General features: G+C 49.9%; 2 protein-coding genes across 3 annotated transcripts in view; one reads left to right on the top strand and one right to left on the bottom strand.

Moving 5' to 3' along the window:
- Window positions 1-2,955, top strand: part of LOC140362420 (PI-PLC X domain-containing protein 1-like) — a 10,894-nt gene extending 7,939 nt beyond the window's left edge. Inside the window, exons 4-6 of one of the 2 annotated variants that reach the window (XM_072448536.1) lie at window positions 588-700; window positions 1,705-1,775; window positions 2,545-2,955. In XM_072448536.1, the coding sequence (XP_072304637.1) occupies window positions 588-700; window positions 1,705-1,775; window positions 2,545-2,825 (465 nt within the window). In that variant the 3' untranslated portion in view covers window positions 2,826-2,955. The remainder of the gene's footprint in view (window positions 1-587; window positions 701-1,704; window positions 1,776-2,544) is intronic. The other variant, XM_072448528.1, reaches the window with a different exon arrangement.
- A 19-nt stretch (window positions 2,956-2,974) lies between these two features.
- LOC140362409 (uncharacterized) overlaps window positions 2,975-17,942 on the bottom strand; it is a 67,170-nt gene continuing 52,202 nt past the window's right edge. The window contains exons 19-42 of the mRNA XM_072448517.1: window positions 11,739-11,837; window positions 11,629-11,664; window positions 11,480-11,566; window positions 11,303-11,338; window positions 11,172-11,207; window positions 11,045-11,104; window positions 10,892-10,969; window positions 10,786-10,821; window positions 10,659-10,712; window positions 10,448-10,513; window positions 10,320-10,385; window positions 10,219-10,249; window positions 9,775-9,828; window positions 9,667-9,701; window positions 9,486-9,599; window positions 9,268-9,415; window positions 8,070-8,134; window positions 7,546-7,674; window positions 7,439-7,471; window positions 6,925-7,367; window positions 6,549-6,756; window positions 5,460-5,657; window positions 5,177-5,283; window positions 2,975-3,794 (exon numbers count right to left, since the gene is read on the bottom strand). Coding sequence (XP_072304618.1) covers window positions 3,587-3,794; window positions 5,177-5,283; window positions 5,460-5,657; window positions 6,549-6,756; window positions 6,925-7,367; window positions 7,439-7,471; window positions 7,546-7,674; window positions 8,070-8,134; window positions 9,268-9,415; window positions 9,486-9,599; window positions 9,667-9,701; window positions 9,775-9,828; window positions 10,219-10,249; window positions 10,320-10,385; window positions 10,448-10,513; window positions 10,659-10,712; window positions 10,786-10,821; window positions 10,892-10,969; window positions 11,045-11,104; window positions 11,172-11,207; window positions 11,303-11,338; window positions 11,480-11,566; window positions 11,629-11,664; window positions 11,739-11,837 — 2,427 coding nt within the window. The 3' untranslated portion in view covers window positions 2,975-3,586. The remainder of the gene's footprint in view (window positions 3,795-5,176; window positions 5,284-5,459; window positions 5,658-6,548; window positions 6,757-6,924; window positions 7,368-7,438; window positions 7,472-7,545; window positions 7,675-8,069; window positions 8,135-9,267; window positions 9,416-9,485; window positions 9,600-9,666; window positions 9,702-9,774; window positions 9,829-10,218; window positions 10,250-10,319; window positions 10,386-10,447; window positions 10,514-10,658; window positions 10,713-10,785; window positions 10,822-10,891; window positions 10,970-11,044; window positions 11,105-11,171; window positions 11,208-11,302; window positions 11,339-11,479; window positions 11,567-11,628; window positions 11,665-11,738; window positions 11,838-17,942) is intronic.

Genomic DNA, 17,942 nt, shown 5'->3' with positions numbered 1-17,942 from the left:
TCTTCTGCAGCTGACATGTTCTTCTCCTGACATGTTCTCCTCCTGACATGTTCTTCTCCTGACACGTTCTTCTCCTGACATGTTCTACTCCTGACACGTTCTTCTCCTGACACGTTCTTCTCCTGACATGTTCTTCTCCTCCTGACATGTTCTTCTCCTGACATGTTCTCCTCCTGACATGTTCTTCACCTGACATGTTCTTCTCCTGACATGTTCTTCTGCAGCTGACATGTTCTTCTCCTGACATGTTCTTCTCCTCCTGACATGTTCTTCTCCTCCTGACACGTTCTTCTCCTGTCATGTTCTTCTCCTGACATGTTCTTCTCCTGACATGTTCTTCTCCTGACATGTTCTTCTCACATGTTCTTCTCCTCCTGACATGTTCTTCTCCTGACATGTTCTTCTCACATGTTCTTCTCCTGACATGTTCTTCTCCTCCTGACATGTTCTTCTCCTCCTGACATGTTCTTCTCCTCCTGACATGTTCTTCTCACATGTTCTTCTCCTCCTGACATGTTCTTCTCCTGACATGTTCTTCTCCTGACATGTTCTTCTCCTCCTGACATGTTCTTCTCCCCTCGTTGCAGGAGCAGCCGTCTCTGAGCTCGTGCTGGCTCCAGCGGCAGCAGCTCATTGTGTCCTACGACGAGGAGCAGACGGTGAGGGAACATCCCCAGCTCTGGACCTCCATCCCATACTGGTACGGACACTTCCCATACTGGTACGGACACTTCCCATACTGGTACGGACACTTCCCATACTGGTACGGACACTTCCCATACGGACACTTCCCATACGGACACTTCCCATACGGACACTTCCCATACTGGTACGGACACTTCCCATACTGGTACGGACACTTCCCATACTGGTACGGACACTTCCCATACTGGTACGGACACTTGCCATACGGACACTTGCCATACGGACACTTCCCATACTGGTACGGACACTTCCCATACTGGTACGGACACTTCCCATACGGACACTTCCCATACTGGTACGGACACTTCCCATAGTGGTAGGGACACTTCCCTTAGTGGTAGGGACACTTCCCATACTGGTACGGACACTTCCCATAGTGGTACGGACACTTCCCATACTGGTACGGATACTTCCCATAGTGGTAGGGACACTTCCCTTAGTGGTAGGGACACTTCCCATAGTGGTACGGACACTTCCCTTAGTGGTAGGGACACTTCCCATGTCAAGACTAAAATAAAAGCATGTTGTTTTTCCTTTTGTGTCCTTTTATCTCACTCAAAAACACGTGTCTTCACTGTGATCGTGCTTGGATCTCCACAAACCTGACTTGTACTTAGCTTGGAGGAGCTCCTCCTGCTCGTTTCCATGGAAATGTTTCTTTGGCTGTAATATTCCTCTCTGTCCCGCCCTGTCCCCTGCACCCCTCTCTGTCCCGCCTGTCCCCTGCGCCCAGCCCTGTCCCCTGCGCCCAGCCCTGTCCCCTGCACCCCTCTCTGTCCCGCCCTGTCCCCTGCACCCCTCTCTGTCCCGCCTGTCCCCTGCGCCCAGCCCTGTCCCCTGCGCCCCCTCCCACATACACTGCACACCCCAGATGTTGCAGACAGTCTCGCCGAGATCGTCCATGAAGCTGGTTTGTTGGCGTTTCTTGTTTGGTGATGACAAAGTCCATCTCTGAATACTTTGAAGTCTTTATATATTTGACTCTTCATCTGTTTCCAGGTACGCCGAGAGTCCAGAGCCCCAGAAGGTCATCCAATATCTGGACAAGCAGCTGAGTGAGGAGAGACCAGGTAACACAATAGCACAGTCGCACAATAGCACAGTCGCACAGTCGCACAATCACAGTATCACAATCACACAGTCGCATAATCACAGTATCACAATCACACAATCACAGTCGCACAATCACAGTATCACAATCACATAGTCGCACAATTGCACAATCACACAACCGCACAGTCAGTCACACAATCGCACAGTCGCACAATCGCAGTCAGTCACACAATCGCAGTCAGTCACACAATTGCACAGTCAGTCGCACAATTGCACAGTCAGTCGCACAATCGCACAGTCAGTCGCACAATAGCACAGTCAGTCGCACAATAGCACAGTCAGTCGCACAATTGCACAGTCAGTCGCACAATTGCACAGTCAGTCGCACAATTGCACAGTCGCACCATCGCATAGTCACACAATTGCACAGTCAGTCACAATCGCACAGTCGCACAATTGCAGTCAGTCGCACAATCGCACAGTCAGTCGCACAATCGCACAGTCAGTCGCACAATCGCACAGTCAGTCGCACAATCGCACAGTCAGTCGCACAATCGCACAGTCAGTCGCACAATCGCACAGTCAGTCGCACAATCGCACAGTCAGTCACACAATCGCACAGTTGCACAATCACACTCGGTGTTTCCATGGAGCTCATCTCACTAATAACTGATCTCAAACGTGAGGTGCTGATGAGCCGTGAGGTGGATTATTTGGCAAATGGTCACGGGTTGGAATCGAACCCAGAAACACATGTAAATGTGATTTCCTGGTCTCGTGTTCCAGAAAAGTTCTTCGCAGCTGGACTGAACCTGACCGAGGACCTGACCTTCGTCCTGCTGCATCCTGGCCTCACCCTGCGCACACTCACCCTGAAGGGACTGCCCCCACTGCTGCGCTGGACCAATCAGCAGCGGCCAGGACCTCGTAGGGGCGGGGTCAACATCGTTTGCTCTGATTTCATTGGACTTAGTCAATTCTGCAGCATTGTGATTGGACTTAATTATAAACTGCTGGATTCTCTCAAGAGGCTGAACAGCAGCTCCAGGTTCGCCGCCGTCATGTGACGTTTGGCTGGAATAAGGGTTAAAAGTATTTTGTATTGTATTATGAACGTACAGGAAGCATGATATTCAAATGTATTTGCCAAATGACATCAAAACGACCTTGAAGATGGTCTCTTCTTAACTCAATAACCACGCACTTGAAGGTTGTTTCACACGTCTTTATTTGAGCGCAGCAGTTCAGTGTTTGAGTGGGTTTTGTTCCTGTGGTTCATCAGGTTCAGTAAAAATCAGTCAAAAAAATCACATATAAAAACAAGTCAGATACACTAGATAAAGTTGTACATCTGTAACAGTGCATAGGTCATGTGCCTTATGGTGCATAGTACCTGGATTTGGCAGCATATTTATGTCATGCTTAGAGAAGATAAACAATGGACTAAACAGTAAATATTCTAAAGTTCTAGCTTTTTGAGGCGTTTTCTCCTGGTTTTGGAAACATAACAATGAATTGTTAAAGCCGTATTTACTGTACATAGCACCTGGTGCAGACGCTCAGCTCTGCACTGCTCCAGGCCCTCCAAACGCTATAAATTTTAGAAAGCTTCATGAGAGTTATCCATTTGAGGCCCCTCCCCCAGCCTGAGCTGTGATTGGTCACTAGAACCTCTGTTGCACAGGTAGATCTTCAGTGAGTCTCCAGTGAAGCTTCGATATGAACAAATGTGATTATGGTCAACATGAAAAGGCCAACCTGCTGGCCCCGGCGGGAGCTTCAGGGGCCTCTGGGCCTCAGAGACGGGGACATGTCTGGAGGGGATAGTCTATGGGCTGGGGTGGTAGCTGTTCTCAATGCACAGGACGATGAGGGGACTGGAGCAGCTGGTGGAGGTTTGTTGGAGCAGCTGACCGCTCTGCAGCGCGGAGGACATTCCGGTCAAAGTCGTCTCTCCCACTCGCCACGTCTCACAGTAACTGTCCATGTGGCGCTGGCCCTCGGCTGTGGAGCCGTGCCACACCAGCTTCTGAGGCCTGCACAAAACACAAGACTCAAAACACTGACATGTCTGTTTTAGGGTCAGAGGCTGGACTTTAGGTCGATGCATCAATGACTGCGGCTATCTGTCAATTTAGCAACAAAATTATGATTTATTTACAACTAATCCATTAGGATACGCTTACTAACTTAATATTTGTGCATATTCAAATGTAACTGCCGTCATTTGGTCCAAACCCAAATGCTTTCAGCCTGTATATTTCTTATACGTCTGAACGTTTAGTGTGACCTCTGAGGACAGGATTTGCTCCTTTGTTGAGCTCGTCTCAGCACGTTGCGCGCGGCTACGGAAATCGCTCTGATCGCTTTGCATCTTTTGGTGTTTTTTGGCTAAACATTATCAGAACTATTACGCGGATATGAGGTCTCAGGGGCTCGGGGGCTGTGGCGTGGCTCGGGCTGACGCTCCTGCGTCCAGTATTGCTCTGAGTCAGCCCGGGTGACAACTGGGCCACGTCTGTGGGCCGGCGATGAACCAGAGCATCGGAAGAGGAAGAGAAAGTGTGATATCAGGACTCTGCATTTTGTAGCGCAAGTCTGACAGTGACCGGCCCAAAAGTGCACCGGCCAGTCGGGAAACCTCCAGTCATGTGACTTGTCACATGTTAAAAACATGACACATGCTGTGAAAGTGAAAAGTAAAAGGATCGATAGTTGAAGTTCTGGGTTTGATCCTTCTACAGCGGCGAGTCGTTGACACTTAAAGACAAACATTTGTGGACATTTCCATCTGCTCGTCCTCTGCACCGGGCCACGGCCGCCCTCTGCACCTGGCCACGCCCGACCTCTGCACAACCTGGCCACGCTCGCCCTATGCACCTGGCCACGCCCGACCTATGTACCTGGCCACGCCCGCCCTCTGCACAACCTGGCCACGCCCGCCCTATGCACCTAGCCACGCCCGACCTATGTACCTGGCCACGCCCGCCCTCTGCACCTGGCCACGCCCACCCTATGCACCTGGCCACGCCCGCCCTCTGCACCGGGCCACGCCCAGTCAGATTCATGACCGCAGGGTCAGAGGTCAGATTCATTTTTATTAATTTATTGACCTTTATTTGACCAGGAAAGTCCCACTGAGAAGAAGAATCTCTTTTTCAGGGGAGTCCTGGCCCCAGAGGGGAGGAGCCTATTGTGCATGTTTTTAGTGGGAGGGCAAACCTATGCAGACACGGGGAGAACATGCAAACTCCACACAAAGGCCATACCCCAGGGTCAGAGGTCAGACATAGGACCAGAGGGTCAGAGGTCAGACATAGGACCAGAGGGTCAGAGGTCAGACATAGGACCAGAGGGTCAGAGGTCAGACATAGGACCAGAGGGTCACCCCCTCACCACATGACGCTCCAGGACTCACCATGTGCTGTCAGTCAGAACGTTCTTGCCATCAAAGGAGTAAATGGGCGCGTCCTCCATCCGGCTGTTGGAGAAGATGTCCTCCCAGCTGTTGAACAGGACCTCGTCCTGACGGAGCAGAACACACTCTTATAGTTTACATCCACCACCAGGTGGAGCAATGAGCTGCAGGGCTTTTGGTCCAGACAGAAGCTACTGTCATCTGTGTCATTTTTTTCTCCATAGTAAAGTATATAACAATAAATATAGTTTAGCCTTGTCCTGAACGTCCTACAGTGTAGTACCTTGAGGTTGAGGATGGGGGCGCTGTGGCGGTCGGCCTTGCGCACAATGCTGTGCAAGTCCTGGAGCTTAGCCGAAAGGAAGGCTCGGAATGTTCCCTTCAGTCCAATGGCCTGGGCCTGGCTGAAGCAAAGCAGGTCTGCTCTGTGGATGCCCCGCATGGCCCCCGTCTGAGGGCCGTTCAGGGCCAGAAGGTGCAGCTGCAACACCGACATCAAGGAATTACATTCAAATACACATGGCCCATGTTACATTAAGGTTGTACATGGTTTGTATTTTATAAAAAATATGGGATACATTTGATTAAAAAGCATGGTATTTCTTTGTGTCAAAATGTCTTGAAAAGAAGATATTCTGTTCCAAAGACTTTCCTGATGAGATATTATAGATCAGGGGTCTCAAAGGTCTCAAAGGTCTCAACCTTTTGGCTTCTGTGAGCTACTTCCACGAGAACAAAACAACGGTGTGCCACTTGTGTTCCCAAACATTTTATAGCTTATTTTGTCCAAAAAAAAGTGTAATTTCTGTTGTCTGAACATTTATCTCAATATATAATACAAACTAATCCATAGGGCATGGTTCAACATTCATGTTATGTGTTTATAGGCACTGGTGGGTCTGGGGGGGGTCCAGAAAGCGGTGAAGATTAAGTGATTTCCTTTATTCTGGTGAATTTGATATATTATTTGAGCAGGTCACTGCCTTCACTCGGCTGAATGGTTTATTTTAGGAACCGTTTGTCTGTTTGCTGACCACATGGAGGCTGCAGGGCATCGCGCCGTAACCTGGCTGAGACAGCAGCACAATCATTTGATTGACGGTTAATTGACAAATAATATGTTTTGTACAGGAAGAGGGCGGGATTTGATCGGACAAATGCTGGTAATACGTGTAGAAAGCGACAAATCAAAGAAGACTGCTAAATTTAGGTATGTTTGATAAATCCCTTCACGAGCTACTCAAAATGGGGTCCAGATACGGGTTGGAGACCCCTGTAACAGACGGTGTGGTAAGAGAGGTTTCAGAGTCATGTGACCACGGAGCTTGTGATGTGGCATTAGAGAAGATGAGAATGTGGTGAGCAGACTGACCCCTGGTCCGGCAGTGTGCTGGTGCTGCTCCTGGGCGGGGGGCCTGTGGGGAGGCCTCTGAGGGGTCACAGGGTAGTTGGGGTTGTAGCCTCGGTCCTGGGCCGTGTGCACTGAGTATCTGCCGTCCGGCTGGTGTATCCGCTCTGTGTAACTGGGGAAACGGGGGTCAGTGGGAGCAGGGTACCGGGGGTCCGGCTGAGAGGGATATCTGATGTCCGGCTGAGAGGGGTACTGGGGTTCAGGCTGAGAGTCATACCGAGGGTCCGGCTGAGAGGGGTAGCGGGGGTCCGGCTGAGAAGGGTACCGGGGGTCCGGCTGGGAGGGGTACTGGGGGTCCGGCTGAGAGGGGTAGCGGGGGTCCGGCTGAGAAGGGTACCGGGGGTCCGGCTGAGAGGGATATCTGATGTCCGGCTGAGAGGGGTACTGGGGTTCAGGCTGAGAGTCATACCGAGGGTCCGGCTGAGAGGGGTAGCGGGCGTCCGGCTGGGAGGGGTACTGGGGGTCCGGCTGAGAGGGGTAGCGGGGGTCCGGCTGAGAAGGGTACCGGGGGTCCGGCTGGGAGGGGTACTGGGGTTCAGGCTGAGAGGAGTATCGGGGGTCCGGCTGAGAAGGGTACTGGGGTTCAGGCTGTGAGTCATACCGAGGGTCCGGCTGAGAAGGGTACCGAGGGTCCGGCTGAGAGGGGTACCGGGGGTCCGGCTGAGAGGGGTACCGGGGGTCCGGCTGAGAGGGGTACCGGGGGTCCGGCTGAGAGGGGTACCGGGGGTCCGGTGAGTAGGGGACCACTGGAGCGGGTACCACAGCAGCAACTTCATTTCCCTAAGAAAATTGAAAGCCAGGATTATGCGAATAGAAACAGGAGGAGTCAGCGAGCTTGTGAGTGAACGTACGTCTTCGTAAGGCAGAGGGATGTAGCTCCCGAGCTGGAAATGAAACAATAGTTGTCATCATGAATATGGGCACTTTGTACTAAACACAATTGGACCGTATGAGACACCTGGACTTGGCGGACTCCGTTCCGGACCCGGAGGTACAAGTCGGTCTGGTCCAGGACGTAGACTAGAGATCCCTCTGGCTGCCCACGCGCTGTGGTCCTCATGGTGTCATAGGTGCGCAGAACAGTCACCTGCAACAACCAGTCCTCAACTTTTTCATTTGCAAACATTATCATTTATATGTTGTGGGTAAAGTTGTCTATAAGTATGTGCTGCCCGGTGGCTGAGTGGTTAAGGCGTCAGCGCATAGGCCAGGCTCCATGTACAGCCGGCCGCAGTGTCGTGAGTTGGAATCCCGACTTTGACAGTTTACTGCATGTCCTCCTTCTCTGTCGTCTTCATTACGCACTAAACTACTCTTTCTAGCAAAGCCAACGAGCCAAAAATAATTATTTTTAAAAGTACTAAATGTTTTATTTTACAATAAATGTAATAACTTTAAAAGCTACCAAATATAATCATAACCACTCCTCAGCACAAGTCTGGTCACAAATTTAAAATGTACGTGAATATTAAAATAATATACCCCTGAAGAATGTCCATTTACACCAGGTGCTCCGGGGGGTCCTGGGGGGCCAGGGATGCTGATGGCTGACAAATAAAAAAGTATTCAGGTAAACAGGAAAACATTCCTCTTTGACGTGCCTCGACGTGAACTTCACTTCTGGTTGCATTCATTCTCTGTCTTGCGCAAATGAAAGATGAATAACATGGGACGGACATTGAGAATTAGCCGCGGCTAAAACGCTGGAGTGTGTGACATGAGCCCATGAAACACACTCCATATCAAATAAACTTCAATAAAATAAAATCATGAAAACATTTTAATCACTGCAGCAAGTTAAGACTTTTACGTACAATGTTACCTCCGTGTTTATAAAAATAAAGTGTTTTTGTCACAAAGCTATCTTAAACCACTGTTTCTATTTAAGCATGTTTTTTCTTTTTTTTTTAACAAAGATTGCCTCTTTAACTTTAAAACCATATTTTCTCCAGCTCAGAATCTCCTCACTGTCTTTGATGGAGTGGTTAGTGACTTTAAGATGAAGATGCACGGCGCTCTGGGGTCCTGAGTTTGCATGTCTTCTGTGCTGATAGAGCCTCTTGTGAAGTGGCTGTTTAGTCTCTCCTAATATAGGAAAGAAAAAACATCCTAAAATAGAAACGGTGGTTTAAGATTCAACCTTCCGGTCATTTATAATCGAGTTTTGAATCCCTGGAGAGGTCGACGCCCAGGGCATTTGGATGCTAATCAGTTACACAGGGAGGTGTGAAAGAGTGAGCCACGTAACAATAGGAGGCTGATAGCCCATTAAAGGGCTGATAGGAAAGAAAGAGGCTAGTTTGATAGAAAACAAAGAGGGTAAGTTTCTGGTGAAACCAAAACACCTTTCCGGTGGGCGGGGCCTACTCGGAGTAAGATAAATATCTTGAGTTCCCGTTCTTGATTCGCACATTGAGAATGACTCTTGGATGAGAGTCGAAACGAGTCCAGATGAAACAACTGAATCTTTTTCTACAATAGAGTTCTCCAGGTGAAGTATTTACATGGGACGTAAAGGTCTGATCTCTGGAACTCTCTCTGTTTTGTCTTCATTCATTATAGAATTATTATAGATTATTCTTGTTCTAATTCCGCTTGAGGAATGAATGGAGCAGGAAGTGGAGCTCCGTTTCGTGAAAAGGGCCCATAGGCCCAGGGGCCAGCTACTTTACTGACTCACTCTGTACACCCCGCCCATCTACAGTCACAGTTGGTCCTGGAGGTCCGGGGGGTCCTGGAGGTCCTGGTTGACCGTCATCGCCTCGACCCGGAGGACCAGGCAGCCCTGGAAATCCAGGGGGGCCGACAATGGAGTCTCCTTTAGGACCCTGGGGGAAAAGACAGTGATGTTTGTATCACTGGAATCAAACTTGAACACACAAAAAGACCACCATGTACCGGAGGGCCGGGTGCTCCTGGAGATCCAAAACCAGTACCATATCGAGGGTCATAGTATCCACCACCTGACTCTCCTTTCTCTCCTTTCGATCCTGCTTCTCCTTTGAAATGTCCCTGGACAAGGTCACACATGAGTCATTACAGTGTGTGTGAGGTGTTCTGGTGGTTCACTGCTCTTTACCCTCAGTGTGTGGATGTCAAACTGAGAGCCACCGCCTGAAAATGAATTTATAAATCTGTTACAACATTTTATACACAACAAAAATATCTGATGTTGATTTTAGAGTACCTGGCAGACCTGGAAAACCTGGATCTCCACGATCACCTTTGTCACCTTTTGTTGCTGTTGAGAAAATTAACCTCAAAGCTTCAGTTGTAGTCATCTGGACACTGTTCTGTCCAGATGACCACAACTACAGCTTTTTATTTGATTTATTTACAGTGTATCACTCCTTGACAAATGAAGGATTACACCGACCAGACCAAAGTTATACTCTTCTGTTCAACCAATGGGAGGTGACGAGGACCTGACAGCTCCAGACGCTAGTCCAGATCACGAGCGAGATAACGTGGTCAGAACATGGAAGTGTCACACAGAGGGCCCCTGGCCTTTCTCTGTGCTAGTGCTAGCCACTCATCCACTCTTAGATTTGGGACAAATATCCCAAGTTAAGGTGAACAAAGCCAGTTTAGGACAAACACAGTTGAACAGTTGGACACACAGGGGCCTCACCTGGTTGGTACCTGGAGTGGTCGTCATATCCCTGAAATCCAAAGGAACATTCAACATTGATCGATAACACAGCAAAAAACTATTTTTGATGCTCAATTTACCGTGTGTGTGTTGACAGTTGCAGGCGGCCCAGGAGGTCCAGGGGGCCCTGGAGGGCCTGGAGACCCCTGAGCAGAAGCAAGAGTGAGTACTGACCCTCTAAGCACTATAACATATGTCCTGTACTTACAGGGTATGAGTATCCGCCGCTGGAGTCGCCGCTCTCTCCTTTCACTCCATTCAGTCCAGGACGGCCCTGAGCACACGCGCGCACGCGCACAGACAGACAGACAGACAGACAGACAGACAGACAGACAGACAGACAGACACAGAGACACAGAAATGAGTCTATGCAGAAACATTCCACATGTTCTGACCATTGTCAGCATTTCAAAACTTACTGGACGACCAGGGAAACCAATTTCTCCCTTCGGTCCTTGTGGTCCAACTGGGCCCTGAGAAGAAATCACAGTTAGAGAACAAAACCAAAATACTATCAATATTGGTGGTAAACGGCGTAATACTTACAGAGGGTCCCATGGGTCCTGGGGGCCCCGAATCCCCCTGTAACAGACACAGAGTCAGACTATGATCTGACATTTCAGACGAATAGCAGTTATAGTCAGATTTGTACCGGTTTTCCGGCCAGTCCGCCCAGGTACATAGGTTGCCCATCCGGCCCCAGGATGATGCCAGGCTCGCCCTTCTCACCCTGAGCACAGCACATGGGTTACACCAGAGGCAACAGTCTCTCTCAAAAACTATTCATTTCAGTTGATGCAAAAACCTTTGGGGCGTATCCAGTAGGACCCACATCTCCCTTGTCGCCCTTGTCTCCCGCTGGCCCCTGTGAGGACACATGGTAAGTCTCATATTCAGATGAAGTCTTATGGTACTTGAGTATTAAGACATACCCGGGCTCCTGCTCGCCCTGCAGCCCCCACTCTCCCCTGAAATAAAGCAGTCGATTAAACTCGGAGTCCATCTTTGAAAATGACAGATTCTTTATTCAGGTGTGAAGTCATGGGCAAAGGGCCGCACTCACCTCCTCCCACCCTTCGTCCCAATAAAGGTCGTTATACTACAGCAAGACATTTAGGCTCGTTAGTGCGGTGCAGTGCAGGCCAGAGCAGTGACAGTTAGTCAATATATAGATGAATATATGGATTGTTATTATTATTAGTGGATGAGTTTTGCATGTTTAAAACAGGGTTTCATTTACCTCGTCTTCAGATTGGTAGATAATCTGTCCTGGAGAACCAGGAGGGCCTGGGGGTCCAGGTGGGCCCCCCTCTCGCCCGGGTAAACCCTGGAAAACATTAATGTTATACTTCGTCTGTGCAGAGAAAGACATACAGTACTGGAACTCACCATTTCCCCTTTGACGCCTTTGTCTCCTCTTATTCCCTGAAAAAACACACCTCTTACAAACCTATAAACAAATGGTGTATCTTCCAAGTAAAGAGCTGAGTGAAACCTACATCCTGTCCAGGAAAACCGTCCAGGCCCGGGATCCCAGATGGGCCCCTGGGTCCTTCTGCACCCTTGTCTCCATGGGTACCAGGTAAACCAGGCTTCCCCTGGAAGATAAGTTTGGTCATTACATGCAAGTCTAAAAAAATCTAATTAGAACTAATAGTTATGTGTGACAGAAGGGGTGATGTGCACAGGTGTGGTAATGGGAGGAGTCACATGTACAGGTGTGGTAAAGGGAGGAGTCATATGTACAGGTGTGGTAATGGGAGGGGTCACATGTACAGGTGTGGTATTGGGAGGAGTCACATGTACAGGTGTGGTAAAGGGAGGGGTCACATGTACAGGTGTGGTAAAGGGAGGGGTCACATGTACAGGTGTGGTAAAGGGAGGGGTCACATGTACAGGTGTGGTAATGGGAGGGGTCATATGTACAGGTGTGGTAATGGGAGGGGTCACATGTACAGGTTTGGTAAAGGAAGGGGTCACATGTACAGGTGTGGTAATGGGAAGGGTCACATGTACAGGTGTGGTAAAGGGAGGGGTCACATGTACAGGTGTGGTAATGGAAGGGGTCACATGTACAGGTGTGGTAATGGGAGGGGTCACATGTACAGGTGTGGTAATGGGAGGAGTCATATGTACAGGTGTGGTAATGGGAGGGGTCACGTGTACAGGTGTGGTAATGGGAAGGGTCACATGTACAGGTGTGGTAATGGGAGGAGTCATATGTACAGGTGTGGTAATGGGAAGGGTCACATGTACAGGTGTGGTAAAGGGAGGGGTCACATGTACAGGTGTGGTAAAGGGAGGGGTCACATGTACAGGTGTGGTAAAGGGAGGGGTCACATGTACAGGTGTGGTAATGGAAGGGGTCACATGTACAGGTGTGGTAATGGGAGGGGTCACATGTACAGGTGTGGTAAAGGGAGGGGTCACATGTACAGGTGTGGTAAAGGGAGGGGTCACATGTACAGGTATGGTAATGGGAGGAGTCACATGTACAGGTGTGGTAATGGGAGGAGTCATATGTACAGGTGTGGTAATGGGAGGGGTCACGTGTACAGGTGTGGTAAAGGGAGGGGTCACATGTACAGGTGTGGTAATGGGAGGGGTCATATGTACAGGTGTGGTAATGGGAGGGGTCACATGTACAGGTTTGGTAAAGGAAGGGGTCACATGTTCAGGTGTTGTAATGGGAGGGGTCACATGTACAGGTGTGGTAATGGGAGGGGTCACATGTACAGGTTTGGTAAAGGAAGGGATCACATGTTCAGGTGTTGTAATGGGAGGGGTTACATGTACAGGTGTGGTAATGGGAGGGGTCACATGTACAGGTGTAGTAAAGGGAGGGGTCACATGTACAGGTGTGGTAATGGGAAGGGTCACATGTACAGGTGTGGTTAAGGGAGGGGTCACATGTACAGGTGTGGTAATGGGAGGGGTCACATGTACAGGTGTGGTAATGGGAGGGGTCACATGTACAGGTGTGGTAATGGGAGGAGTCATATGTACAGGTGTGGTAATGGGAGGGGTCACGTGTACAGGTGTGGTAATGGGAAGGGTCACATGTACAGGTGTGGTAAAGGGAGGGGTCACATGTACAGGTGTGGTAAAGGGAGGGGTCACATGTACAGGTATGGTAATGGGAGGAGTCTCATGTACAGGTGTGGTAATGGGAGGAGTCATATGTACAGGTGTGGTAATGGGAAGGGTCACATGTACAGGTGTGGTAAAGGGAGGGGTCACGTGTACAGGTGTGGTAAAGGGAGGGGTCACATGTACAGGTGTGGTAAAGGGAGGGGTCACATGTACAGGTGTGGTAATGGGAGGGGTCATATGTACGGGTGTGGTAATGGGAGGGGTCACATGTACAGGTTTGGTAAAGGAAGGGGTCACATGTTCAGGTGTTGTAATGGGAGGGGTCACATGTACAGGTGTGGTAATGGGAGGGGTCACATGTACAGGTGTAGTAAAGGGAGGGGTCACATGTACAGGTGTGGTAATGGGAAGGGTCCCATATACAGGTGTGGTAAAGGGAGGGGTCACATTTGCAGGTGTGGTAATGGAAGGGGTCACATGTACAGGTGTGGTAATGGGAGGGGTCACATGTACAGGTGTGGTAATGGGAGGAGTCATATGTACAGGTGTGGTAATGGGAGGGGTCACGTGTACAGGTATGGTAATGGGAAGGGTCACATGTACAGGTGTGGTAAAGGGAGGGGTCACATGTACAGGTGTGGTAAAGGGAGGGGTCACATGTAGAGGTGTGGTAATGGGAGGAGTCACATGTACAGGTGTGGTAATGGAAGGGGTCACATGTACAGGTGTGGTAATGGGAAGGGTCACATGTACAGGTGTGGTAAAGGGAGGGGTCACATGTACAGGTGTGGTAAAGGGAGGGGTCACATGTACAGGTATGGTAATGGGAGGAGTCACATGTACAGGTGTGGTAATGGGAGGAGTCATATGTACTGGTGTGGTAATGGGAGGGGTCACGTGTACAGGTGTGGTAAAGGGAGGGGTCACATGTACAGGTGTGGTAATGGGAGGAGTCATATGTACAGGTGTGGTAATGGGAGGGGTCACGTGTACAGGTGTGGTAATGGGAAGGGTCACATGTACAGGTGTGGTAAAGGGAGGGGTCACATGTACAGGTGTGGTAAAGGGAGGGGTCACATGTACAGGTATGGTAATGGGAGGAGTCACATGTACAGGTGTGGTAATGGGAGGAGTCATATGTACAGGTGTGGTAATGGGAAGGGTCACATGCACAGGTGTGGTAAAGGGAGGGGTCACGTGTACAGGTGTGGTAAAGGGAGGGGTCACATGTACAGGTGTGGTAAAGGGAGGGGTCACATGTACAGGTGTGGTAATGGGAGGGGTCATATGTACAGGTGTGGTAATGGGAGGGGTCACATGTACAGGTTTGGTAAAGGAAGGGGTCACATGTTCAGGTGTTGTAATGGGAGGGGTAACATGTACAGGTGTGGTAAAGGGAGGGGTCACATGTACAGGTGTAGTAAAGGGAGGGGTCACATGTACAGGTGTGGTAATGGGAAGGGTCACATATACAGGTGTGGTAAAGGGAGGGGTCACATGTGCAGGTGTGGTAATGGAAGGGGTCACATGTACAGGTGTGGTAATGGGAGGGGTCACATGTACAGGTGTGGTAATGGGAGGAGTCATATGTAAAGGTGTGGTAATGGGAGGGGTCACGTGTACAGGTGTGGTAATGGGAAGGGTCACATGTACAGGTGTGGTAAAGGGAGGGGTCACATGTACAGGTGTGGTAAAGGGAGGGGTCACATGTACAGGTGTGGTAATGGGAGGAGTCACATGTACAGGTGTGGTAATGGAAGGGGTCACATGTACAGGTGTGGTAATGGGAAGGGTCACATGTACAGGTGTGGTAAAGGGAGGGGTCACATGTACAGGTGTGGTAAAGGGAGGGGTCACATGTACAGGTATGGTAATGGGAGGAGTCACATGTACAGGTGTGGTAATGGGAGGAGTCATATGTACAGGTGTGGTAATGGGAGGGGTCACGTGTACAGGTGTGGTAAAGGGAGGGGTCACATGTACAGGTGTGGTAAAGGGAGGGGTCACATGTACAGGTGTGGTAATGGGAGGGGTCATATGTACAGGTATGGTAATGGGAGGAGTCACATGTACAGGTGTGGTAATGGGAGGAGTCATATATACAGGTGTGGTAATGGGAGGGGTCACGTGTACAGGTATGGTAATGGGAGGAGTCACATGTACAGGTGTGGTAATGGGAGGAGTCATATGTACAGGTGTGGTAATGGGAGGGGTCACGTGTACAGGTGTGGTAAAGGGAGGGGTCACATGTACAGGTGTGGTAAAGGGAGGGGTCACATGTACAGGTGTGGTAATGGGAGGGGTCATATGTACAGGTGTGGTAATGGGAGGGGTCACATGTACAGGTTTGGTAAAGGAAGGGGTCACATGTTCAGGTGTTGTAATGGGAGGGGTCACATGTACAGGTGTGGTAATGGGAGGGGTCACATGTACAGGTGTAGTAAAGGGAGGGGTCACATGTACAGGTCTGGTAATGGGAAGGGTCACATGTACAGGTGTGGTAAAGGGAGGGGTCACATGTGCAGGTGTGGTAATGGAAGGGGTCACATGTACAGGTGTGGTAATGGGAGGAGTCATATGTACAGGTGTGGTAATGGGAGGGGTCACGTGTACAGGTGTGGTAATGGGAAGGGTCACATGTACAGGTGTGGTAAAGGGAGGGGTCACATGTACAGGTGTGGTAAAGGGAGGGGTCACATGTACAGGTATGGTAATGGGAGGAGTCACATGTACAGGTGTGGTAATGGAAGGGGTCACATGTACAGGTGTGGTAATGGGAAGGGTCACATGTACAGGTGTGGTAAAGGGAGGGGTCACATGTACAGTTGTGGTAAAGGGAGGGGTCACATGTACAGGTATGGTAATGGGAGGAGTCACATGTACAGGTGTGGTAATGGGAGGAGTCATATGTACAGGTGTGGTAATGGGAGGGGTCACGTGTACAGGTGTGGTAAAGGGAGGGGTCACATGTACAGGTGTGGTAAAGGGAGGGGTCACATGTACAGGTGTGGTAATGGGAGGGGTCATATGTACAGGTATGGTAATGGGAGGAGTCACATGTACAGGTGTGGTAATGGGAGGAGTCATATATACAGGTGTGGTAATGGGAGGGGTCACGTGTACAGGTATGGTAATGGGAGGAGTCACATGTACAGGTGTGGTAATGGGAGGAGTCATATGTACAGGTGTGGTAATGGGAGGGGTCACGTGTACAGGTGTGGTAAAGGGAGGGGTCACATGTACAGGTTTGGTAAAGGAAGGGGTCACATGTTCAGGTGTTGTAATGGGAGGGGTCACATGTACAGGTGTGGTAATGGGAGGGGTCACATGTACAGGTTTGGTAAAGGAAGGGATCACATGTTCAGGTGTTGTAATGGGAGGGGTCACATTTACAGGTGTTGTAATGGGAGGGGTCACATGTACAGGTGTGGTAATGGGAGGGGTCACATGTACAGGTGTAGTAAAGGGAGGGGTCACATGTACAGGTGTGGTAATGGGAAGGGTCACATGTACAGGTGTGGTAAAGGGAGGGGTCACATGTACAGGTGTGGTAATGGAAGGGGTCACCTGTACAGGTGTGGTAATGGGAGGGGTCACATGTACAGGTGTGGTAATGGAAGGGGTCACCTGTACAGGTGTGGTAATGGGAGGGGTCACATGTACAGGTGTGGTAAAGGGAGGGGTCACATGTACAGGTGTGGTAAAGGGAGGGGTCACATGTACAGGTATGGTAATGGGAGAAGTCACATGTACAGGTGTGGTAATGGGAGGAGTCATATGTACAGGTGTGGTAATGGGAGGGGTCACGTGTACAGGTGTGGTAAAGGGAGGGGTCACATGTACAGGTGTGGTAAAGGGAGGGGTCACATGTACAGGTGTGGTAATGGGAGGGGTCACATGTACAGGTTTGGTAAAGGAAGGGGTCACATGTTCAGGTGTTGTAATGGGAGGGGTCACATGTACAGGTGTGGTAATGGGAGGGGTCACATGTACAGGTTTGGTAAAGGAAGGGATCACATGTTCAGGTGTTGTAATGGGAGGGGTCACATGTACAGGTGTTGTAATGGGAGGGGTCACATGTACAGGTTTGGTAAAGGAAGGGGTCACATGTTCAGGTGTTGTAATGGGAGGGGTCACATGTACAGGTGTGGTAATGGGAGGGGTCACATGTACAGGTTTGGTAAAGGAAGGGATCACATGTTCAGGTGTTGTAATAGGAGGGGTCACATGTACAGGTGTTGTAATGGGAGGGGTCACATGTACAGGTGTGGTAATGGGAGGGGTCACATGTACAGGTGTAGTAAAGGGAGGGGTCACATGTACAGGTGTGGTAATGGGAAGGGTCACATGTACAGGTGTGGTAAAGGGAGGGGTCACATGTACAGGTGTGGTAATGGAAGGGGTCACATGTACAGGTGTGGTAAAGGGAGGGGTCACATGTACAGGTGTAGTAAAGGGAGGGGTCACATGTACAGGTATGGTAATGGGAGGAGTCACATGTACAGGTGTGGTAATGGGAGGAGTCATATGTACAGGTGTGGTAATGGGAGGGGTCACGTGTACAGGTGTGGTAAAGGGAGGGGTCACATGTACAGGTGTGGTAATTGGAA

This window comes from Eucyclogobius newberryi, unplaced genomic scaffold, assembly GCF_026437365.1.
Source record: "Eucyclogobius newberryi isolate DKJ021-1_F unplaced genomic scaffold, fEucNew1.0.hap1 SCAF_1, whole genome shotgun sequence".
Lineage (NCBI taxonomy): Eukaryota > Metazoa > Chordata > Actinopteri > Gobiiformes > Gobiidae > Eucyclogobius > Eucyclogobius newberryi.
This window is presented reverse-complemented; position numbering and strand designations above follow the sequence as displayed.